The sequence below is a fragment of the Nelumbo lutea genome, chromosome 3, assembly GCF_056320005.1.
Source record: "Nelumbo lutea isolate HS-2025 chromosome 3, American lotus-T2T, whole genome shotgun sequence".
Taxonomy (NCBI): domain Eukaryota; kingdom Viridiplantae; phylum Streptophyta; class Magnoliopsida; order Proteales; family Nelumbonaceae; genus Nelumbo; species Nelumbo lutea.
In genome coordinates this window covers 98,372,709-98,398,190 of record NC_142686.1, presented here as the reverse complement: position 1 = coordinate 98,398,190, position 25,482 = coordinate 98,372,709, and the positions used below count along the sequence as shown (strand labels likewise).

Below are 25,482 nucleotides of genomic sequence, written 5' to 3'. Positions count from 1 at the left end.
TATCAGCATTTGAATCAATTTCTTTCTTGTTTGATGTCGATACCATTTTCGAGTCAATATTTCCATCACCTCTTTCGACGACTTTACTCTCCCCTCTTTTCTCATTTTTTTTTATTTAGAAGCATGGAGTCTTGGAGTTTATCTGCAAACACCCTCCAACCAGCATTCATCTTTCCTTCCAGTAGGCATATCAACTGCTTTTTTTCCCCTTTTCCAAAGGATTATAAGACCTCTATGAGCCATCCTCTACTGTTCCATTTTAGGATGGCTTCAAAAAACTTCCTTGCCACTGACAGTCGACTCTTCCATCCAGTCTATTGACTCTATTTGACAAAGTATATCGATCCCTCAATGAATCCTTTCAACCAAAGAATTGAGTCTTGTTCTAGGATCATCATGACTCTCTTCCCCTCTCTCACCTTCAATGCCCATTTACCAACATTCCTCATTCTTCAAAGAGGAATTTTTTTTTTTTTGCTTCAACCAACCAAGCCATGCCTTGGAACCAGACTTATTGTCTTGACTCAATGAATCAACTTAACAATTATTGTTTCAATGATGACATCTTTACTTCTTTCTCTTTCAGAGAAGATTTTTTGATTTCTTTCCTCCCTAACTATCCAAGAAATAGCTGCTCTTACACATCTCCACAGAATTTTACCTCTCCTCTTTGATCCTCTAACAGAAATGAAGGTAAACAAGCTCTGCACATTGGGTGGGGGTGGGGGGATCCACCTGCAACCAAATAGAGAGAAAACCAACTCCAGATCTGAGAAATAAAAGGTCATGAGATTAATAAGTGATAGCAACTCTCACCATTATCCTTACATAAGAAGCACCAGTGCGGGGACAAACACCAATTAGGCCTTTTTCTTTGAAACAAATAGCAAGTGTTACTTTTTTCTAAGAAAGCTTCTAAACAAAAGACACCTATTCTGGGAGGAATTGGCTTACCCCAAACTTCCAAAACTGGGTAAGGTTGCCCACACCAGCAATTATTGCCAGACATTCGATTTTTATTTAATTATTCAGTAACTATTGGGGGCATTGCAACATCCTGACCTCAAGATAGGCAGTGGAAAATGTCCACTGCCTTGAGGATAGAAAAAGAAAAGGTCACAAAAATAATTGCTTAGACAAAACAAGAGCAGAACTACTTCATCAGCAACAATAGATTAAGAAACTTATAAGAAAAACGCAATTGGCAATTTGGAATGTACCTGCAGTTGTACAACAGTATTCAATTGATGAAGTTACTTGATCCAATTCCTGTGCAAGTTGAAAAATTATGAAAACCATCACAAAAATCTGAAACTTATTTAATGTCGGACAAAATAACCATTCTAAAAATAAAAGAGGGCACAGAAAAAAAATGTCACATGAAGATTCTGGTTTCTGGTATATTGAACAAAGCTTATTCTAACAAGAGAGCAAATATAGAGAATAACTTTGTTGAACACTATGCCATAGTTCAAAGGTATTTTTTTGGTAGCCTAGTTCAAAGGTAATTAAAGAAACCTACAGAAGAGAACAACCATACATTAAACTACTGAAAATATATATATTTTTGCTTGTAGGGAGCATAACTAGAAAAAAGATTAATACAATTATCAAGCATTCGAGCCCTTTATGGACGCTAGGACAAAAGGGAACCAAGAAAAAATGCAATCAACTCTAATGGTACATTCCAGAAACCATACTACCCAAAATGATGAGGTCCCCAATAAAGCTCAGAGCCTCAGACCTCCCTACCAGTTCCAGCCAACCAATCCAGAAAATAATTACTTTTCGACACTCCACAGAGAAACCATGATCCACTACATCATGTAGTAAAAATAATCTTCACCAGCCAACTGACAGAATGATGCTGGTTTAATTTAAACTTGACTATTCTTGCACACCTTTATCAAGATGAACACAGCACTGTCCAGGAAATTTTAGTCAATCATGTCTACATGATGGCTCTATTTATGATAACCAAGTCCATAAAATAAGCATAGGAATTTTTTTATTTTTGATAAATGGTAAGGAGCTTGTCTTAATATTCAAGTAAAAGATGGGCAAGAAACCCTCCAAAAATGTGGGGACTCTATATGCACAGATCATATACACTCAGATCCTATAAAAAAGAAACTCAAAAAATGGACAGCCAATAATCAGTAGGAATGATTGGGTAGAGATCTCTTTCTTAAGATAAATATTGTCCTACCACCTTTTCAGAATTTTTAGATAAACCCAAATAATAAATATGCCACAAATAAACAAGAAGAATCTACTGATCTACACTTGCCATCAAGAAAACAAGACTCAGATTCTCTCTGTCTTCCACCAAAAAATGATATATATATATATATATATATATATATATATATATATGTGTGTGTGTGTGTGTGTGTGTGTGTGTGCATTGTCTTAAGATAGAAACTCATGTACAGCATGAAGCCTTGCAACTTTTGTATTCTTCTCCACAGCATCGATGCCCACTACAGTAGCTCCCATGCGAGCCAAAGGCTGTATAAACATAACAAAACATTATTAGAAGATTACATCCAAAATCCACACAAATAGCTTAAACATGATTTTAAAAATAAATGAGAGAAAGCGAGGTGAGGCCAATGTTTACACATTATCATAGCATATGTTCATATATACCATCCCACATCAGTTAATTTAATTTCTTTCAATGACGCCATATTCTTTTCAGATATATGTACACATATTCTTGGAGAAAAAGAACATTTAACTGAAATGTAAGCACATCCACTAGAGGTATATATAAATGTCTTCTTTCAGATAGCAAAACTTTCAACAATTAAGTTCCATTTGATCCAGTGTTCTGATTTTACTTCCAGCCATGAAGGGAATAAGAAGCATTTACTTTGGCTAGCCTAAAAGAGGGTCAGCCTGCTTCAGACATAATATTCTTTTATTTTATCGACAATGCTTCCAACATTACCAGTAAAAAATAAATAAAGCTCGCAATTTATTTTTAGTGACAAAGAAAAAATCAAAAAGAAAGGAGAAGAAAAATGACCATTATAAAGCAACTCCAAAAGGCTAGACCCTTCTTAGGGAAGTATAGAAGCTCAATACCAAAGAATATGTAGGACTAGCATGCAGGATTGCCATTGTTTACATTATCTGCTTTTCTTGTCTTTGCAATAGGGCAACTTCAAAGGTCCTAATCCAACTTGTATTAAAAACATCTAGTCCAACTTCAAAAGGTCCTCTTCTCTATTCTGCTCTTCCTCCTCTATCAATCCTTTTGTCTTCGCTCAAGCTTAACAAGTATTCTTTTAGCTGCTTCTTCTCTCCCTATGTAGAACACACCCATCACCTTTCTATCTCTAATTCTCTATCAATCACCTTACTTAGCATCCCATTTTTATTCACTATTCTTACCTCATCAAAAAATACTGCTTAATCGTCATTCTCCTCTCTCGAATCTTCTTATTAGAAGAAAAAACAGTAGAAAAAATAAGAGAAAAGAAGAGAGAAAGAGAGAAGAAAGAAAGGAGAAGAGAGGAGAAAGAGTTACGAACTCCAATAGATCTGGCGGCACCAGATTTTATTAATATATATAGAGCAACTATTAAAAGACACCAAAAAGACAAATTTGCCCTTGCATCACTTATAGTACATAAAACAATCTATTAACCCCCCCCTCAAGTTGGGACATAGATGTCAATCATGCCCAACTTGTCACACAAATCATTATGCCACAAGTGGTAGAGACCCTTGGTGAAAATATCGACAAGTTGTTCTTCTGAGCTGACATAGGGAGTGCACACTTTTCCACTGACAAGTTTCTCTCTAATAAAATACTTGTCCACTACAATATGTTTTGTCTTGACATGGAGGACCGGATTGGCTGCAATGTTGATGGCAGCTTTGTTGTCACAATAGAGAGGCATAGCATTGTTAATTGGAAAACCCAATTCACGTAACAAGTTCTTTTATCCACATGATTTCAGCAACTCCATGAGACATAACTTTGTATTCTACTTTAGCACTGAATTTGGCCACCACACTTTGTTTTTTACTTCTCAATATGACTTAGTTTCCTCCCACAAAAGTACAATATCCATTTGTAGATTTTTGTCATCAACTGCCCCTGCCCAATCAACATCTGTATGCACCTTAACTTTCAAGTGCCCATGCTTCTGGAATAACAAACCAGCCCCTAGGAGCTTATTAAGGTATCTAAGAATCCTCTCTGCAGCTTCAAAGTATATAGTCTTGGGGCTATGCATGAATGGACTGAGAACACCCACAGCATAAGCAATGTCAGGTCTAGTCATGGACAGATATAAAAGTCTTCCTACAAGTCTTTAGTTCTTCAATCTTTTATAGCCTCCCCCTAACTGCCACCCAACTAATGATTAGGGTCAATGGGTGAATCCATAGTTGTCAAGGCGGCGCCGAGGTGACTAGGTGCTTTTCAAAGAGCGCCTCGCCCAAATGCCAAGAAAAAATGTATTAGGCGCATGCTTAGGGGACTGAAACACATATATAATATACAAAATTTATTAAATAAAATAAATATAAAATATATAATATTTTATTGGTTGGTTTTAGTTTTTATAATAGGACATGTTGCATGTTATCATGTTTTTGTTATAAGTAAAAACAAAATAATCTCAAGGGTTTCACTTTGACAAAAAAATCAAACTGAGGAAGAGGAGAGAACAACAGCCCTCCATCATTCCGACACAGTCCTCTAAGTCAAGGTGAATTAATCAGTTTCCTCCATTTTGTTCTCTTTTTTCCACTGGTTTAAAACAATGGTTATGCCCATTTTTCTCCTCTTCCTTTTTGTTGGACTAAAACCATTCTCCTTTCCAGGTTTGAATCATATTGTTGGTCTAAAACAGGGGCTCCGCCCCCTTCTTTTGTTCTTAATATTCTTGCGTGTTTTCAGCTTTTTTCCCTCATTATTAGTGTCTGAAAAAGGAGCTAACCCCTTCTTTTATTCACCATATTGTTCTTTTATTTCAGTTTTTTTTCACCAGCTTTTTTGGGTCAATAATAGGGGCTCTGCCCCCTTCTTTTGTTCTTAACTTCTTGCATTTTTCAGCTTTTTTTTGTTTTCATTATTGGTGTTTGAAACAGGGGCAAAGCCCCTTCTTTTCTTCTTTATATTTTTTCTTTTATTCTAATATTTTTTTACCAGCTCTTCTAGGTCTAGAACAGGGGTTCCGCCCCTTACTTTTCTTCTTCATTTCTTCTTTTATTTTAGTAATTGTTCTCATTAAGAAACACTGCAAGAAACACAAGCACAAAAGTGCAGAATACATAAAACCAAAAAAACTAGTTTAGAAGGGGAAGAAACCATCGGCTTCTTATTTTTAAATTCCATCCCCTAGGCGCCGAGGTGCCCCATGGTCACCTAGCATCGCCTTGGTGCCTTGAAAACTATGGGTGAATCAATTGGTTTCACCCCTAACTTGCCTATGTCCTCTAATAGATCTACAACATAATTCCTTTAGGGAGTAAAGATGCCCTTTTGAGAGCAGGCAACTTCAATCCCAAGGAAATAATGTAAGGAACCCAAGTCTTTACCATTATGCCATCCACATATACTATTAGAGTTGCAATTTTCCCTTTCCCTCTCTTTACAAACAAAGTATGATCTTACTAACATTGTTTAAACTCCACTTGTTGTACAGCCAAATGAAACTTACCAAACCAGGCCTAAGGTGACTGCTTCAATACATATAATGATTTTTTAACCTGTAGACCTTCTACCCACTATCTTTGGCACAAAAACCAGAGGTTTGAGTCATATACACCTCCTCTTCTAGATCATCATTCAAAAAAAGAATTTTTAACGTCCAATTGGTGAAGATCCCAATCAAGATTAGCTGACAATGAAAGGAGGATCCTAATAGAGTTCATCTTGGCTACTGGGGTGAAGGTCTCTGCATAGTCCACTCAATACAAATGTGTAAACCTTTTTGCCACTAGTTTGGCTTTGTATATTTCTACCGTACCATCAGCCCTATGCTTCATTGTGAAGTATGAATACCCCACTTACATCCTACTAATTCTTTTCCTTCAGGAAGATCTACCAACTCCCAAGTGCCATTCTTGTGCAAGGCATTAATATCTTCCTTCATTGCATCTGTCAATTCAGGTATGGATAAATCTTTTGCCACATTCTTAGGAATAGAAATGTTAATGGAGAAAAGAAAAGCATGATATAAAGGTCAAATATGATCATAAGAAACAAATTGGGAGATAAGGTGATTAGTAGTACAAGACCTAACACCCTTTCTCTTAGCAATAGGAACATCAAGATCATCAATAGAAGGAGAATCAATATCAAGAGGGTCAGGCATATCAATAAGAACAAGTGTACCTAGTTAAGGAGGCTGCTTTTGGAGAGTCTGATGATGTTGGCAACATAGTTTCAGGCTCCACGGCTCTTGAACTATGTTGGTCCTTGCGGTGACAAAGAAAAGCATGAAATAGAAGAGGTAGTTGAACCTAGTTGTGTTTCTCCTCAACCCTACTCTCCCCCTGAGGAGAAACGGGGAAAAAAGGTTCACTCTCAAAAAAGGGTACATCTATGGAAACATAGTACTTACGGGAAGCAGGATCAAAGCATTGATACCCCTTTTGAGATAAAGGGTAACCTAGAAAGACACAAGGGTCAAGCTTATCACGAGCAGGAGACAAGTCATGAATGAAGCAACAACATCCAAAGACACACATTGGGATAGAGAACAAAGGGGCATTAGGAAACAAAAGTTGATGTGGGGCATTACACTCTAGCAACCAAGATGGCATACAGTTAATAACAATGTTTTAAAACGCGGAGGCATGAGGCGAGGCGTTCCACTACCTAGAGGTGTGAAGTGTAGTTCAGAACGCAAGTGGCGTAAGCCTCCCAAATACAAGGAGGTGTAAGCCTCCTTAAGAGGAGGGGGTTAAGATGAGGATGAAGAGGAAGGGGGGATCTCATTTTTTCTTTATTTTTAATAAAAAACTTTTATATTAAGAAGAATAAAGATGCATAGCATTAGTTGAAAGGGGGGTCTTGACAGCCTCTCAGAGGATCAAGAACACATTGCAACCCATCAATCCCTTTCTTCTTTCTCCACCTCCAAACAGGTGAAGACCAAATCTATGTCAACAACTTTATGCTTGAATATTTTCATTTGATATCGAGCACTTTAAGGCTTCACCTCCCTCTCTTGTTGCCTCATTCCTTTCTTACACACCATCACTAATACCAAATCCAATTGATTGTGCTTGAAAGAGAAGACAGTTCCATTCTCTGTATCTTGTGGAATTTGAAAGCAGATTAACAAGAATTTTTTTATAAAGTTCACTTGTCAACTCCATGAAAATGCATGACTGTCTATTTGATGACGATGATTGGAACTCTAGTTTGAAGTAATTCAAGAAGTTCAATAGAGCAGATATGGGAAAGACTTCGTTCTTTTTTTTTTTTTTTTGAACAAAGATTACTTTCATTGCAAAAAGATAGGGGAAGCATATAGATGAAGAGATGTACACAACATTCGGCCAAAAAGCCAAAAACAAAAGCAACACAAGAAAACAACCCTCAACATTTATACAGGCAATGTAATATCACAATACAAAGCATCCCTTCGCACCCTAGATTTAGCTAAATCATCAGCACACCATTGAGTTCCCGAGGTATCCATCTAAAATAACAATAGAGGTCAGAGGTGATTTCCTTAACCTCACTGAAGAAACTGTTAAATCTCCAAGGGTCATCCTCCTGATTTTTCATCCAATGGATCACCAACTTTGAGACTCCTTCCACCACTACCGAGGTAATGTTAAGAGCCATCACAAATCTCAGTCCAATCAATAAGGAACGGACTTCTGCTTCAACAACCTCCGCCTCCCCAATTGAACCACCAAAAGCCCAAACCAGGTCATCATTGAACTTTAAAATGCAGCCCCTAATCCCAGTCTGTCCCCTATGGCTTAACGTCCTTCTGCACCTCCCATCAAACTGTAAAAGAAATTCAGGAGGCCTTGGAGATAAAATGGGACTGTTGGAATCTATCCCACCAGAAGACCTCAAGACTTCCCTCAAGTTTCTCTCCAAGTCCCCAAAAGAAATACTTCTGAACTGGATTCTTCCTTTCAGCTCTTCTAAGATTGACATCTTACCTTCAAAAATTCTCTTGTTGCGCTCATCCCAAATGCACCACATAACAGCACGAACCGCTGCTTTCCCAAAGATAATGTCTCTCTTGCCTAACTTGCATCCAGACCATTGGTTAAGAAAATCCTCAACTGAATTAAGAGGCATCCAATGGTAACTGCTATAAAGATCAAGAAAAAACTGCCAAATAATGCAGGCTATCACACAGTTGATCAAAAGATGGCCAGAAGATTCCCCATCCTTCATGCATATGACACAAATGCGAGGAGCAATATACAAATGACCCTTCCTCTTCCTTAGAATCTTGTCAAATGTGTTGATGCAGCAACAAGAAGCCTCCCAAACAAAGAAAGCACACTCCAAAAGGTACCACAGAGAGCCAAATCTTTTTGCTAGGGAAAGAGGGAATGTTGTCAAATGGCCCTTCCTTAGAGTCCTGTCAAATGTGTGGATGCAGCAACAAACAGCCTCCCAAACAAAGAACAACACTTTAAGAGGCACCACAGAGACCCAAATCTTTCTTCCCTAACTTGGTGGCAGGCAAATATGGGAATGATTGGGAAGCCTTAATAATGCTTAACTCCCATAATTTTGTAAATGTTGTTCACCATGCATTTTTCATGTAGATCAGGAAAAAAACATGTACTCTTTGCAAAAGTTTCGTGAAGACAATCTCGTAATGTGTATCCCTCTTAAAAAAATTTGAAGAGAGAGAGAGAGCAATTAGAATTCATAGGATGCATACCTCCGACAGAATCCCACCTCCACAACCAACATCCACAATTCTTAGTCCCTCAAAAGGCTTGGCAGAAGATGGATCCTTTCTGAAATGAATGTAAGATTATTAGTATTTAAAATCTCAAGCAATAACCTCTATTTTTAGTTGACTTGTATAAATGTCTTTGCATATTTTCATGGTTAAATGGAATAATTTGAGTTTTCATAGTCATATCAGTTTAAGTGAAGCCATTTTTATGAAATCAACAGCAATTTGTATTAATTATCATAAAAGAGACCTGACTTACCTAACAGGCAGAAGGCACAGTACAAAGAAACAGAAAAGAGCTGACAATACTTTATTAAAATCATAAAAATCAGATTACAAAAGAGCCCCTGGACCTGGCATCCCCAATTACACCCGTGTAGCAACACCTGCCCTGGCTAAACCATCAACTAGGAAATTGACAGATCTGGGAATCCACCTGAACAAGCAGTTTAGAATTCTACCAAAAAAAAAACAAGGGTTCCCTAACCAATGATCTGAGTCTCCAGGAGGGTCCCTCCCCTGAGTTGAAACATGTAATGACCACACTACAGTTCCCATCAATGAGCGTGACCCTCTAATTCTGTAAGGCAATCAATTAAGACCTTGGATTAGAGCCTTCAACTCTCTGTGGTCTATCAGCAGCATAATTCAATATAATATGCCAGAATTCTTCACATACCATTATTCAATGAGCAATTTTGATTTCAATTAACTCAATTATGATTTCCACACTTTACTCTTTACTTTCAAACAGACCTGCATTTCTCTCCCCCCACAATACACCATGAGATTTTTTTTTTTAAGAATAAAGATAAATTCATTAAAAGAAAAAGAGAATACAAGAGAAAGGTGATAAGAAATCACCCAAGAGAAAGCAACAGACACAAACACGAACTCACTACCTTTGACACTAGATTACAGCCAAACAACACAAAAACAAAAAGAACACTTCCGGACACCTTCAACCAGCTCCTTGAACTGCAGAACCCCTGACATAATCTCCCTATTCCTCGCCCTTGAGCACTCCATGCTGCCGATCAACATCCTCATCCCACTTCTTTCTTCCCTCCTCAATTACTACTTTCTTCAAACTCTCTTCCTTCCTCTTTCTCTCGAACTCCGCAAAGGCCTTCTTAGCAAAAGCAACTTCATTCTTTTGGGGTAGCACCCCAACAAATCTTGTAAGAACAAGTCCAAGATAATTGCGAGGCATTCCAACTCTTGCCAAAAGAGAAAAGAAATGATTCCAAACTCTACAAGGCAAAGGGCAAGAGAAAAAAAAGATGATTGGGACTTTCTCTGCTCTTGAGAAATAGAATGCACACATGTGAGGACAAGCACCAATTTTTCCTTTTTTTGGAGGCAATCACATGTGTTGAACTGTTGATTATTTGAAGAGAGGCCTCCCAACAGAAAAAAAACTAATTTAGGGGGGTATGGACCAATCCACAAAGAATTCCAAGGAAAATGAAAGGGGTGATAAAGTGGCAGATTCTACAACTCTAACAAAAGAGGAAACTGGAGGAACAGCCAGACAACTAGGAGCCCACACCCTCTCATCTGAACCCAAGAAAGGAAGAAATAAACTGTTCAAACTGGATATAAGGTTAACAGATTCTTCCATTTCTCTCTAAGCAAACCTCTTCTAAAACCCAAGTTCTAGGTGATGCTACCTTGAATAGAAAATATCACATCAGAGATGGGTTTGTTTTTAGTCAAAGAAATGTTATATATAGCCGAGGGTAGAGAATGCAAAAAGGGGATTCTCCCCACCATAGATCCTCGCAAAATAACACCTTGTTCCCCATTTGTGGATCATATCTAATGAAACAAGAGAAAGTAAGCAATATAGTCAAAAAGAACTTTTTTTTAAGAAAAGGTAAAGTATAATTGTATTAGTATGAACAAAAAATGTACAGCAAGATGATGTACCAAGGAAACAAGAAAAAACTGTTCCCTCTAACCTTGATCCCCACCCTGCTTTACAAAAAGATCATCCTGTACATAAAAGGATTCAAAACCTACACCCTTAAACAACCAGTGACCAAACAACCAAGAGAACATCTTCCCCACAATTTTCTGAAAAATGGAATCAACAGAACTTATCTTGCTCTTGAAGATGGCTTTCAGGCTTTTGGTGACATCTTATCACCTTCTGCTGCACTTCTTTTTTATTCTAATGAATTTTCTCTTTATCTTCAAAAAAAATCTTGCTCTTGAAAATGCGTGCATTTCTTTCTTACCAAAGGCACCAGAATACCACTGTTGGTGTTATAAGCAAAATAGTCAAAATAGCTTTTCAAGGATACCTCTAAGTAAGATTTCTGGGGGAACCAGAATCCCACCCATTGGAATCCATGCCATAAATACTCTTGATCATCAAAGGCCACAAACTCCTTAGGAAACCTCCACAGTCATTTCCCCAATAAAGCAATATTTTTTTCCTTCCAAACTCCCAATTCCCAACCCACCTAATTCCTTACCTTAGGTAACATTGTTTTTTGAGAAAAGGTAAAGTACATTGTATTGTATTAGTGTCAAAACCTTCTTCTTTTCTTTTCTTTTCTTTTCTTTTTTTTTTTTTTTTTGTTGAGAAGAGGTAAAGTACCAATTCATTAGAATAGAAAAAAAAAAAGACCCATGTACAACCAAAGGCTATACAATGGGAGAATACATAATACATTAGACCACTATCCCATTCGTGTTTACTAAAAGGTTTCCATACTGAATGAGAGAATTAAGGAAAGCACTGTCTATGGCTAGCTGTGCAGATGACCAGGATAACAGCTTCCAAACTATTTTCTGCCACATTTCCTCCTCTTGACAGCCTTGGCTTCGAAAAATCCTTGAGTTTCTTTCCTGCCATATCAACCAGAAAACTGCTCCTGGGACCAATTGCCATAGAATTTTCCCTTCCTTACTCAAACCTTGACGTCCACCAACCTTTTACAAAAAGCTTCTGCTGATGCTGGGTAGCAACTTTTGATGGCAAAGATTCTGAAGATTTTCACCCAAATGTTGTAGGTGAAACTGCAATGCAGCAACAGGTGGTCACCTGATTCTTCTACTCTGTTACATAACACACGTTCAGGTGAAACAATAACCATTTCCCTCCTAATCAGGTTGTTTTTTGTAAGAATCTTGTTCAGACAGGCAGACCAAACAAAGAAAGCCACTTTTGAAGGGATATGCTTGCTCCAGATTGCATACCAAGGGAAATCCTGCTCGTTCTTTTGAGCCAGCTTACTATAAAACGATTTTACTGTGAAAAGACCCTTGCTATCCGCTGACCACACCCTTCTGTCCTCTGTGTTAAAATCAATTTACATGCTGTACAGATTCCAAAAGGTTCAATTAGAGTAGCTTTCCAAAAGGTTCAATCTCCCAATCATTCAATGTTCTTCTAAACTGCGGGCTCCGGAGTCCAGACACGATCCCCATTTTGAAAGTGCACACAATCAGCCACTTTTGCCTCCATATCAACTGTGATTGCAAAAAATTCTGGGAAATCATCCTTTAACAAATTGTTTCCACACCAGCAATCCATCCAGAATCTAAATCTGGTTCCTCTCCCTACTTCATACATGATTTCCTTGCTAACAAAACTGTAGCTCTTTTCAATTCCTTTCCAAACCGAGCAACCCAACAACTGATTTGCTTCTCCTGGACCCCACTTATCATTTCTTATACCGTATTTTGCTTGAATTACTCTTTTCCATAGACAACTCCCTTGCTGTCCAAACCTCCAGAACCAGTTGCCAAGCAATGCTAAGTTCAATTCTCAAAGTCTTCATATACCCAATCCCACATTCTTCTTTTGTTTACACACCTTTCCCCAGTTGACCAAATGAACCTTTGGTGACATTTTTCCATTTCCTGGATCCCATAGGAAATCCCTGATAATTTTTTCTATTTTCTTTAAGACCTTCACAAGATCTTTAAAGAGGTATACACCAAGAGGTTAAAAAAGGTGGATTTAATTAGAGCTAACCTACAACCCCTAGAAATGTATTTCTTTTTCCAGGTTTCCGGTTTTTTAGCAAACCTTTAAATGACCTTTCTCTTGAAAAGTCACATCCCTAGGCACACCCCCAAAAGCAACCCAAAGTATTCAATTGGCCAGTTCTTAACCACACACTCAAAGAACTAGCACACTCCTATACCTCTCTAGGATCAAGATGAAGTCCCACCAGATCGCATTTAGAACAATTGATGAACTCCCACCAGTTCTTAACCATACAACTCAAAGAACTAGCACACTCCTATACCTCTCAAGGATCCCTTTCAAATTGCCAATATTAGGGTTGCAACTTGGGTTGGCCCAAGTTAACATTTTACACTGCTTTGGGCTTGGGTTTCAGGTCAGGCCCATTCAAATTTTGACAAAAATCCCAACCCTAACCCATCCAAGCTGCACCCCTAGCCAATATCTTGAATGCTTCTAATTCCCATTAGATGATGGTATCATCCACAAACTTTACATGAGAGACCACCGTCCCCTCCCTACCCACTTTAAAGCCTCTAAAAAGAGCTCTTTCATCAGCTCTCCGCAATAATCTTCCCATCAACTCAACTTCAAGAATGAAGAGCATCAGAGAAAGGGGGTCTACTTGTCTGAGACCACTAGAGGTTCTAAGAATCCTTTTGGAAGCTCATTCACAAGAATTGAGAAGTAGAACTAAGGCATCCCATAATCCATCTAATCCATTTCCTATCAAAACCCATTTTTAGCATAATGCACTTCAAATACCCCCAGCCAACACGGTCATAGCCTTTCTCAACATCTAATTTATACACAAATCCTTTTTCCCCAACCTTCTCATGTCCTCTACTGCTTCATTTTCCATCAGACTTCGATCCAAAATTTAGCAATTCTTCACAAATGCCCCTTGCTCGTCCAGAACAAGCAAATGAAGTACCTCTTTAAGCCTCACTAAAAGCTCTGTGGCGATTATTTTATAAACACTTGGGGTGAGGTTTATTGACCTGCAGTCATTAGGGGAAGCTGGACTCTAGCTTTTTATTTTTTATTTTTTGAACTGTAAGGTAAGGTAATTTCATTAATATCCAGAAAGAAAACACAAGAATACCCCTGTACAAAGAGAATCTGTACTAGGGGAAGACCAAGCATACCCAATTACATCCAACCACAAAAAAACCAAAAAACTATATATTCCTTGCAAAGAGAAAATCTTGATAAAATTGTGTCTATTTTTTAATAGAAAGCAATCTGCCAACCAAGAGAAACACCATTCCCAAAATCCTTTTGTAAACCTCTTCTTTTGTACTCTGTCTCCCTTAAAAAATTCTACCATTTCCTTCACGCCACACTGCCCAGAAAACCGCTGTGGGGAGGATGCTCCTGGTCCTAGCTACTTTTCCAACCCTACTTAAACCTCATAAAAAGCAAGCACCTACGAATCCCTTCACATCAGCCAGGAAGCACATTTTGACACCAAATAACTCCAACAGTATTACTCAAATCCAGTAAACAAATTCGCAATGTAACAAAAAATGACTACAAGATTGCACACTTCCATTACACAATGTGCACACCAAACAAAAAAGCCAGTTTAGATGGTACATTTCTGATCCAAATACTGACACTTGGGAAGAAAGAGTTATCCTCCATTATCAAGCTGTTAAAAAAGGATTTAAGAGAAAAAAAATACCCAAATTCTCAAAAAACCACTTCCTTTTGTCTTCCCCTACACCAGCCGTCTTTGAATCAAACAAAATCTGTAACAAACTGACCAAGGAAACCAGCTCCCAGTCATTTAGGTTACTCTGGGATTGAGGGTTCCAAACACAATACCCATTTTGCCTCTCCATACAATCAGCTACTGTTGCATCCTTATTCACAGCAATCTCAAACAGATCTTTTTTTTATCAATAACTCTGAAATGATTTCATTAATTAGAAAAATTATGGTACAACAAGAAGTTGTGAAAAAAAAAACAGCTTTAGAAGCTGACCCAAGACAGAACTACAAATATGCCAAAAACATATGTGTTCTTTGAACCCCTTGCTTTGCTAAGCAATCAGCAGAATTGTTGGTTGATCTCCTCACCCATCCCACCTGGATTGGCATGTCCCTTGGCAACCACTTAAATCTTTGGAATTCATTCTTCAGCAGCTATGTCACCATTCCCCTTTCTGCAACCATTTTATCACAGTTTTTGAGTCTCCCTTGATGATCAGTCTATTAATATCCATCTCTTTAGCCTTCTCAACCCCATAAGCTGCAGCTAGAAGCTCTGCCCTTGCCACATCGCCTTGCTCCACAGGACCGGAGTACAGATCAATGATGTTTCCATCTTCATTTCTAATGGCCCCCCAATGCCTGAGGGGCCTGGATTACCCACACAACTCCCATCAAAGTCCAGCCATCTGTTGGAGGAGACACCTCAAAAAGCTGCTGTCTTGTAGATGAAGAGGCAGCAATAATATCTCAAACCCTAAAGAAGTCTTTGACCTTAAAAACTGAAAACATCTTCAAGCTTTTTGCCCACTGTGCCACCCCCAGTGTCATTGTTTCAACCAAGGCTTCCTTACATTTTTCTTTTCCTTCAAATTTTCTTGCATTTCTTTCCTCCCAGACAGTCCAAAGTAGTGCTGCTCTAGTACATCTCCATAGCAATCTCAAAGAGATCAAGGAATAAGACCTTTAGTGGGCCATTACAGCACCAGTTGTCCTTCCAGAAAAGCACCCTTTGTCCTTTTTTTTTTTGATAAGTGAGAGTAGTTTTATTAATTCAAATAAAGAAAGTATAGTCAGCCTAGGAGGAGGCACGAGGTGTTACCTCCCCCAAGGACTGAACCATAAATACTAAACATACACAAGCCTGAAACACAATTACAAGGTAGCCCAAAACAGGTCTCCCCTTGATACCCCTTGCTTGGCCAGAGAATCAGCCATTGCATTTGCTGACCTGCTGACCCACTGAACCCTGACTGTCATATTTCTTGTCAGCCATTTAACTTTCTTTAACAAATCCCTGTAGCCCCAGCAAGCTGTTTCTGGACTTGTCAGCCAGCCCACTACTACCTTGGAATCCCCTTCTACTATCAAATTGTTCACTCCAAGTTGACTGAGCAGCTGTATACCTTGTATCGCTGCTAGTATCTCGGCCCTTACAAAATCACCAACACCCTCTAGTTCTGAAAATAAAGACAACATGTGTCTTTGTCTCTCAGAATCCCTCTTATTCCTGATGGCCCTGGGTTACCTTAGCAGCTACCATCAAAATTCAATTTTACCACTCCATTCGGTGGGGATTTCCATTCAACTTGTGGTATGTTCTTTGTGGAGACTGTAGAAGCCATTGTTGCCCAATTTCTCCTAAAGTCATCAAAGGAGTAATCTGCCAACAAGTGTGAAGATTTCAGCCATGAGGCTGTCCTTCTCATTATGCACTCCTTGATTTCAGCAAGACTTCTTTCCTTTTCTTGAAATATTCAAGCATTTCTCTCCTCCCATTACGTCCACAAGGTATCGGCTCTGATACATTTTTTTTTATGAATAGCGACTCTGATACATTTCCACATTAGCTTCCCCCTTTTTGTCATTCTCCCAAAGGCAGACGAAGTGAACAACAGCTTTACTTCAGAGGGCAAGTTCCACCTGCACCCAAATAATGAAACAATCCAGTTCCAAATATTGGCAGCAAAAGAGCACGAAATCAGCAAATGGTTATAGTCCTCACCCTTCACTTTACACATAAAGCACCAATATGGGGACAAATACATAAGGTCTCTTCTTTTGCAAATTTTCCACTGTATTGATCTTACTATAATAGGCTTCCCAACAGAACACTGCTATTTTGGGGGGTATTGGCCTTGACTAGATCTCTTTAACGGGGAAGACCGGAGAGGAGGGGTTGGAGCAAAGGGATTTAAAGAAAGATGCACAAGTGTAGGAGCCAATCAGGGTTAGAGACCAAACCCTTTTATCCGAGTTAGGGGGGTCCAAACACACCTAGTCTAGAAGCAACAAGAGCTTTGAAACACAAGAAAATTCTTCATCCCTTAACCCTCTTCAAAACCCAAAATCCCAGTTTAAAGCCAAAGGGAGAACCAAGGGGAAAGGAACCATGAAATGGGCTTATTTTTAAAGAGGGAGATCCACTGATGCTGATTGGACAGGATGTATTGACGATAGGAGATCCACCTCGGGTTATTGTGCTTTGGTCGTTGGGAACATTATGTCATGGAGGAGTAAGAAACAGTCTGAAGTTGCTAGATCCTTAACTGAAGCAGAATACAGGGCAATGGCACAAGGTGTGTCAGAATTACTGTGGCTACAATCCCTTTTAGAAGAATTGGGGGTTGACTATGAGAAGCCAATGATGCTTTATTGTGACAACCAAGCAGCTATCAATATTGCACATAATCCTATTCAACATGATAGAACTAAGCACATTGAGGTTTATAGACATTTTATAAGGGAAAGAGTTTCCTCAGGAGAAGTTTGTTTGCCATTCATCACATTAGAAGAACAATTGGTTGATATCTTGAACAAGGAAGTTCCGAGAGGGAAAATTATACACTATATAAGCAAGTTGGGCATGATTGACATCTATGCTCATCTTAACGGGGAGTGTAAAGAGACTGGAACGAATGGGTCCTAGTATCTTCTCTTTAATATTTTTTCCATTTTCTTGTTAGCTAATCGGCCTCTCTTAATGGGCTTGTTATTTCTTTTTGTTTGATCTCTTTATGTTACTACCTAGCTGGCCGCCCACTTAAGGGCATACTTGTAAGTATTTTAACATTAATTTTTAGTAAAAAGGATTAGAGAAGGGAGGGAAGGATTATTCGAACCTTTCTTCTTCTTCCTCCTCTTTTCTCCATCTTCTTCTCTTGTACTGCTGCTCTTACTTTTCTTCCTCCTTTTTCTCTCTAATTTTTAAGTTTACACCTATTTTGAGGACTGGTTTACATCTTGGTATTCCTTAGGTAAAGAGAGAAAGCACCCTTTGCTCATTACCCACTTCATATTTTATACCCTTCACAAACTGATGATGGATTTTCTGAATTTCCTTCCAAATTGAACATCCATAAGAGGACCTTACATGACATCTTTTGCCTCCCACTCTCGGCTACTGGAGCCATACTTGAAAACAATTAGCCTTCTCCACAGACTTTCCGGTTGCTCATTGAACCTCCACAACCACTTCCCTAACAAGGCAGTATCGACTTCCTTTACGGTTCTGATCCCTAGGCCCCCATTTGCTCCAGTCCTCTGGATCTGCATATTTTCTTCCAGCTCACTAAATGGCATTTTGCTTCCTCCTTCCACCCCCTCCATAGGAAATCTCAAATCTTCTTTTCCAACACTGCAGCCATTCTTGCCAGAATTGGAAACAAAGACATGTGGTAAACAAGAAGAGAAGACAAAACACCACTGATTAGAGTGACTTTACCCCCTTTTAATAAGCATTTGGTCTTTAAGAGGCCAATTTTCTGTCAATTTTTTCAATGATGGGCTTCCAAATGGTTTTGGATTTACAATTATCACCCAAAGGCATACCTAAGTATTTGGTTGGGAGTTTACCAACTATGCAGCCCCAATCATCTACCCACTCGTCTAGGTTTGCAACTTCCCCAACAGCCATAATTTCACTCTTTATATGCAAATCAGTTACCACCTTGAACCATCTTAATATAGCCTTCACATTCCAAATTTGCTCCCAAGAGGCATCATAGAAAAAAAGAGTGCCGTCTACGAATTGCAACAAAGTTATCTCCACTTCCCTGCTGCCTACTTCAAAACCTTACACCAGCCCTCCTAGACAAACTCTCTCTACAAGTCTGAAAAGGGCCTATGTCACACAGATGAATAAGAGGAGGGGTAGAGGACCCCTTTGTCTTAAATCCCTTGAACTCCAAAACAGCCGAAAAGAACCTCCATTCACAAGCACTGAAAACAAGGAAGAAGATAAACACACTTTTATCCAATTCTTCTATTTCTTGCCAAAGTTCATTCTCTTCAACATGTAGTCCAAAAAATACCAATTTACATGGTCATAAGCTTTCTCCATATCCACTTTTACATAACAAACCAGCTCAACCACTTCTTTTCCTTGAATCTATTACCTTCATTAGCAATAAGAACTCTATCCACAGTCAGCCTTCCCCCAATGAATGTTCCTAGGGACTCAGCAATCAGATTAGGTACCACTTTTGGCATTATATTAGCCAATAGTTTAGATATAATCATGTGCATGCTGCTCACAAGACTGATGGGTCTAAAATCATTCAAATTCAACTTCACTTCCATTTCTACTTTGGAATTAAAGTAATGAATGTATGCTTCAAAATTCCTTCAAGTTCACCCCTTTCATGAAATTCCTTCAACACATTCATTATTTCTTGTTTCACAATTTCCCAACATTTCTTATAGAAAATAAGTATGAAACCATCATGCCCCAGGGCCTTATCCTCTTCTAATGCTTTTATTACTCCCCACACTTCTTCCTCATAAGAAAAAGGCTTCTCTAGATCTCTAGCTTAATCAACTGAGAGAAGTTCAAATGCCAAACCTTCTAAAGCAAGTCTAAACCTCCAATGTTCCTTGTAAAGGTTCTCATAATACTTTGCAATGTGTCTCTTGATCAATGTTTTAAAAGTGCAAGGCGCAAGGTGAGGCATGTGCCTTTTTAAAGCAAGGCGCAAAATTACAAAAAAAAAAACTAAAAAACAAAAAAAAAAGTTAGAAATTTCAAAAAAAAATTAAAATGCAAACAAAAATAAAAAAATATTAAACATAATGTTAATAAAAAATATAAACTTAAATTTTAAAATAAATGTTTTAAAAAACCTATTATCTTAAATTAAAATGCATAAACATAACATGTAAAGCGTATTCAAAGGAAAATTTAAAAATCATTCATAAAAAAAAAATGAAAATTTAAAAATAAAAGCAAACATATAAAGCATTTTCAAGCATGTAAAACCCACAATCTCTTTTTTTCCTTAATTGCATTGCTTCAAGTAGCTAATGTGATGTAAGACATTGCATTCTTGGTTCTATGAATCGACTTTGTACCACGCCCCTCAAGGCAAGCCCGAACAAGTCTATGTTAGGGTCTGAAATTCTTATTTCTCACATAAAATTAATGATTTTATAACTTTCATTGCCTTTTAAGAAGATATTTTATTGCAATGAATGAATGAACAACATTAGCAAATAGGGGGTTCTCGAAGCTCCCGGTGGGCTTGCCTCGAGGGGCGTGATCGGGGGCCCGAGGGTAGAGCCCCCAGCCTAGCCGTTAGACTAAAAAAAGCAAAAAGCGCAAAGGCGCATGCCTGGGCTGAGGCGCAAGGCGCATCAGGCACACACCTAGGCACACCAAGTGTGCGCCTTTTGAAAGGGTGTGCCTAGGACCTAGGCGAGGCACATACCTCAAAATGCGCCTCACCTGTGCGCCTAGGCGTGCCTTTTAAATCACTGCTCTTGATTTGCCTTTCCTCCTCAATTTTCACCACTTGGAACCTCTATCTTCTTTGTTTTGTTCTCCCTCCTTGCACTTGTCATTTTGTGGAAGAATTTTGCATCATTATCTCCATCCTTCAACTATAAACACCTTGATCAATGCCTCCATTTGATTTCCTCTTGATAAGTAGTTTGTCATACTCCCTTTTAGACAATTCTTTTCTTTTTCTTTCCTCCCTATCAATGTTGCCATTCACCTCTGCCTTGTCAACTTCAGCAATCAAATCTAAACAACTTTTCTTCTTGTTCTCCCCCTCTTTCAGCACCCATTTGTTCCATTCTTTGATTTTTAATTTCAGGCCTTTCAATTAATCAACTTTTTGCTCAAAATATGGATTACAGTACCTTCAAAGACAAACCAGCAGCCCACCAGTCAGCCACCAAGTCTAATAAAACCTGGCTCCTCAATCCAACAATGCTCAAATATGAAAGGAGACCGACCCCCTCTTGTACCTCCACAGTCCAACATAATTAGAGAATGGATGGACAATGGTCTCGGCAAAGCTTCTAGAAACAATTTTGGGAAGTTCTCTTCCCATTCAGGGGAAACCATATATCTATCCAGTTTTACTAAGGTTGCTTCTTCCTGGTTATTTGCCCAGGTGTATTTCCCCCTAGCAATGGCAAGTCAACCAACTCCCACCTTCTCATGAAATCTGCAAAACCCCCCATTCCCTTCTAATTTCCTTTGCACCCATTCTCATAAGAGAATCTGATTGTGTTGAAAGCCCCCCCCCTCAATTACCCACAGCTGATTCCAGTTCCTTTTTATATCATCCCATTCCTCCCAAAAAGAGTCTCTCAAACCCTCTTAATTTGGGTCATAGACCACTGCCAGCACCCACTCCCAATCGCTTTCCTGAGCCTGCAATAAAAGTAAAACAGAGAACTAGCCTATAATCCTGCCTCTTATGCATGTATGTACTACCGGCCTTCTCATTCAAACCCCAAGCCAACTGGATATTGGGTTATCTGGGCTCTAGTATTTTGGTATTAGAGAAATGAAGGTTGCATTCATTCCCTTTCCTATCTTGCCCCTTTCATGGAATTCATTAAATCAGACTTGTTAACCTCCCAACTTTCTTGAAAGAAGGTCATATTAAAACCATCTCAGCCAGGTCCCTTGTCCCCATACAACCCCATCACGACTCTCTTTACCTCATCTTTTGACAATGTCTCTTATAGTCTCCTCACCTCTGATTCAAGCAACCTATCCCAAAATAATCCCTCTACAATGGGTCTCCTTCTCTCATTAAGAGCCAACAACCTTTTAAAATGTGAAACTAAATCTTCCCCGATCCCATCTTCATCTAAAACTTCTTCCCCATCCTCCTCCACCAAATGCCTAATTTTATTCTTTTGCCATCTACCGTTGGCCGACTTATGAAAAAAAATGTATTTCCATCTCCCTCTTTAGCCATTTGCACCTTGATTTTTTGTCACCAACAAATCTCTTCCCTTTGAATTATGGATTCTAACTCCAATTTCAATTTGAATCTCCTTTCCCTGTCTCCCTCTGATATAATGTGTCCTTCATCCAACTCCTTTTATATCAATTGCTTCAATTTCCTATAAGATATGAACTTTGCTTTCCTCAACTCTCCCAAAAGGTTGGATATTCCATTTCTTCAGTTTAAGTGAAGCCATTATAGCCTTAAGGTTATTTGTATGTAGTCAATTATTTTTAATTGTTATTTTCAATTCATTTTGTTCATGATATACAACATGAAAGTTATTTTTAGTTCATTCTATTAATGATATATAATATTTTGATCATTTTAGTTTAATTTATTAATCTAATCCAATATCCAATTCCAATCCAAATTCAATTCGAATCCACTAATAAATCTGACAGATAAGATTCAATTCAAATATAAATAAATCAAATTTGGATCTACCTATCTGTTTGCAGCCCTACAAAAGCTTGGTTTTTCTTCAGGCTTAGAGTTGCTGATGATGGAAGATGACTTCCTTCTATTTATTTATCTTATAGTAAAACCCAAATTGTTATAGGGTTGTATACATTTTGCAGAATATTGCCCTTGGGCTTTCAGACACATCATCTAAGCCTTGTCCTAACTTATGGAGCCAGCCACATGAATCCAGTTTCGCCGTTCCATTCTGTTCAGTGCCATTTCTATTGTGGCTTTCAGAGACATGGTTATGTGATGTTTTTAATTGGAAAAGTCAAACAGAAAAATCAATACAAAGTAATAATACATGTTCTATACTTTTGTTCAATAGTTAATGTGTTATATATTCTTCACAAGTATCCAAGTTACTGACAAGGCAGATGATGCATAATACAAATAACCAGGATTTGTTTTCTGACATTCAAGGCCTATAAGAAGCACATAAAAGGGCAAAAGTATGGCTAACCCACCTAAAATGCCGGCAAAGAGCAGAGCGAATGAAAGACACTCTTGTGGGATTCATCGCATGCAATGGTTTAAATGGCCCCACAGGGTCCCACCTGTTCTTTGCATGAGAAAAAGGCCAAGTAAGACATGCAGCAAGAATATGAGAGATGTGTAAACTGTAAAGTTCCTAACTATTACATGTATAATTGCCTGTCAAATTTGAAATATAAATGGAATTTCAATATCATCATGGAAAAGTAAGGGTCCAATGAAGAAATGTCATTACCTACTTCTAGGTTAAGTACAAATAAATCCGGGTCTGCTCAATTGGTTAGGAAATGGGTGACAGTCATCAGGTCCTCTCCTCATTGAGTGAGAATGTGTGTGTGTGTGTATACAAGCATGTATATGTATTGTCCCCCATGTGAAATCCATTAAGCTAATTTTCAATGGATGTCCCCCTAGGTAATCCAGGTATATCAACGATTAGAAATACATGTGCAAGCATAATACAGTGATTTTAGCATACTGAAGACCAGTGGGATATGGAGATTTTACAGGAGATGAGTTTCTATCTTTAGTTCAGGATCTCATACTGATACCATCCTTCATAATGAGTGCTCAGATGATGCATATTGAACAGTACTCCATTGTGATGGGTTGTATAAGTGGCATGGGTTTGTCGAGAGAGAATGAGCACCAAAATACAAGCTTTAGGTTTTTTTTTTTTTTTTTGGGGGGGGGGTTGAAAAGGGATCCACGTTTTGTATTTTTTATTATTAAAACTTAGGGCTTTGAACTTTTACCTCAATAGTTCACATATTAATACAATACTTTGCTCAAATAAAACAGTTGCTACCCATATCGCAGAACACATACAGCTTAATCGCCTAAAGAAACCCAAGAAGGCAAGCACAGGATGGTAAAAACAACGTTCAAAAGGAATAAGTCAATTGCAGACAAAGCAGCAAATTCAGGCCTTTGAACTTCTACGGAAGTCACATCTAGAGTTTCTTAATGGCTTTCCCAAACATCTCTGAAAAATTAATCGTTGCTTGTGACGCCTTAGAAAACGGCATTCGAGGAAGGCTTTCCCAAACATCTTGGTTATTCACATGATTATCCGATTATCCATGTTTAGTGGGAATGAAAGATGTCTTGTAGACCAGTGGTCCTTTCAGTTTGGGAACAGTTTCATCTGCCATTGTTACGAAGGCAAATGTAACATGAGAAAACTGGATCATTGCACCCATTTCACTTGTAAATGCATGCTTCCGGTTTGTATGTAGCAATTTCAAATACTCCTAGCAGAAAATTATATCTTGAAACACCAATCATACAGAACAAGAGAAGAAGGATAAAGGGAGAGCCCACCAGGTTTCAGCAATGGCGGAAAACTTGGCCAGTTCCACATCATTCAAAGACGACGAAAAGGGCCTCCGGCCTGCGCCCCCTTCATTTGTACGGGTATCATGCGACTGAGGTTTCTCCGATGGTGAAGTTGAAGGGGGATCAACCAAATGTGGTTGAGGACCATTAGAAAAAAGTCTTCTTTGGATCCTCTGAGAAGCTCTGGAAGCCGATAATGCCAGAAAAATATTCCGGCCGTGTTGTGTATTGTTGCGGAGAGCGCGACAAAGCTTCAACGACTTGGAAGCCATTTTCTGAGTTGAAATGGCAAGGAGACTCGGAGCGATTGGTCGCCTGCCCGAGTTTTGATTTAGAAAGCAAGCACTAGAAGAGCCCCGTGCGATGCACGGGTGGTTTCGGTTTGATTTTAGGGTAAGGTCCATAGCTAGGATTGGTATTGGGTTGGGACTTAATCTCATCCAATCCATTTAATTTAGGTTAAATACTTAATTATTCATATGGCTTCGTAAATGGACAAAAACAAAACTTATGTTATTGTCTAAAAAATTACTTAAATATTTTTAGGGTTTTTTTTTGACAATAGACAAAATCCTTTCCTATTGTTATTGTTAGAATCCATTCGCATATGATGTCAAGTTATTTATATAATTTTTTTTAATTCCAAAACTACGGTCGATTTGCCCTTCATTATTATTTAAATTTTCTAAATAAAACCAAGAAATCATTTGCAATACTGTACCCACTGCCTTCCCCATCTTGAATTAACTGAACATCTATTGGTGAAATCTGGTTGTCATTGATCTAAACAAGAATCTCTCTCTCTCATAGAGGATTTGATTTCAGGTCATGTTTGAGAACCGCCATCAACTATAGCCATCTATGCAATCTTCTATCATTTTTGTGCACTCTCTACAACTGTCAAAACCAGAATACCAACCACCGGCCACCGCCTCCTCACCGTAGATAGCTAGCATATATGTATCGACCTACCAAGTACCAGCCTCAACCTAAAAGAGTGAGGAATGAAGCATGGCATCTGAACCAGCCATGTATAAGATGTGCAGTGTTAGTGTTAAAACATGTTGGTAAGTGGTTAAAACATGTTTTTGTTGGCAAGAGATCCGATCCTAACTCTAAGTATTGAACCTGAGACTCAAAAGTGAAAAGCAAATTATTGATGATACCCCCACCGCCATCCTAGCCACTTAACCAGTGGCCACCCCTCGCGCGCAGTGTTGAATCGTTAATAACCAACAAACATATTTATTTCGGAGTTACAACTCCCACATTGATTGAATGCGCCAATGATGTTCGCATAAGAGATTGTGTCCCACAGTGA

The 25,482-nt window shown here is 38.5% G+C and overlaps 1 protein-coding gene across 2 annotated transcripts in view; it reads right to left on the bottom strand.

The window, feature by feature from the left end:
- COQ3 (coenzyme Q 3) overlaps positions 1-24,602 on the bottom strand; it is a 49,350-nt gene extending 24,748 nt beyond the window's left edge. The window contains exons 1-5 of one of the 2 annotated variants that reach the window (XM_088976770.1): positions 24,147-24,602; positions 22,796-22,885; positions 8,895-8,973; positions 2,434-2,511; positions 1,221-1,269 (exon numbers count right to left, since the gene is read on the bottom strand). In XM_088976770.1, the coding sequence (XP_088832896.1) occupies positions 1,221-1,269; positions 2,434-2,511; positions 8,895-8,973; positions 22,796-22,885; positions 24,147-24,601 (751 nt within the window). In that variant the 5' untranslated portion in view covers position 24,602. The remainder of the gene's footprint in view (positions 1-1,220; positions 1,270-2,433; positions 2,512-8,894; positions 8,974-22,795; positions 22,886-24,146) is intronic. The other variant, XM_088976771.1, reaches the window with a different exon arrangement.
- Positions 24,603-25,482: the final 880 nt, after the last annotated feature.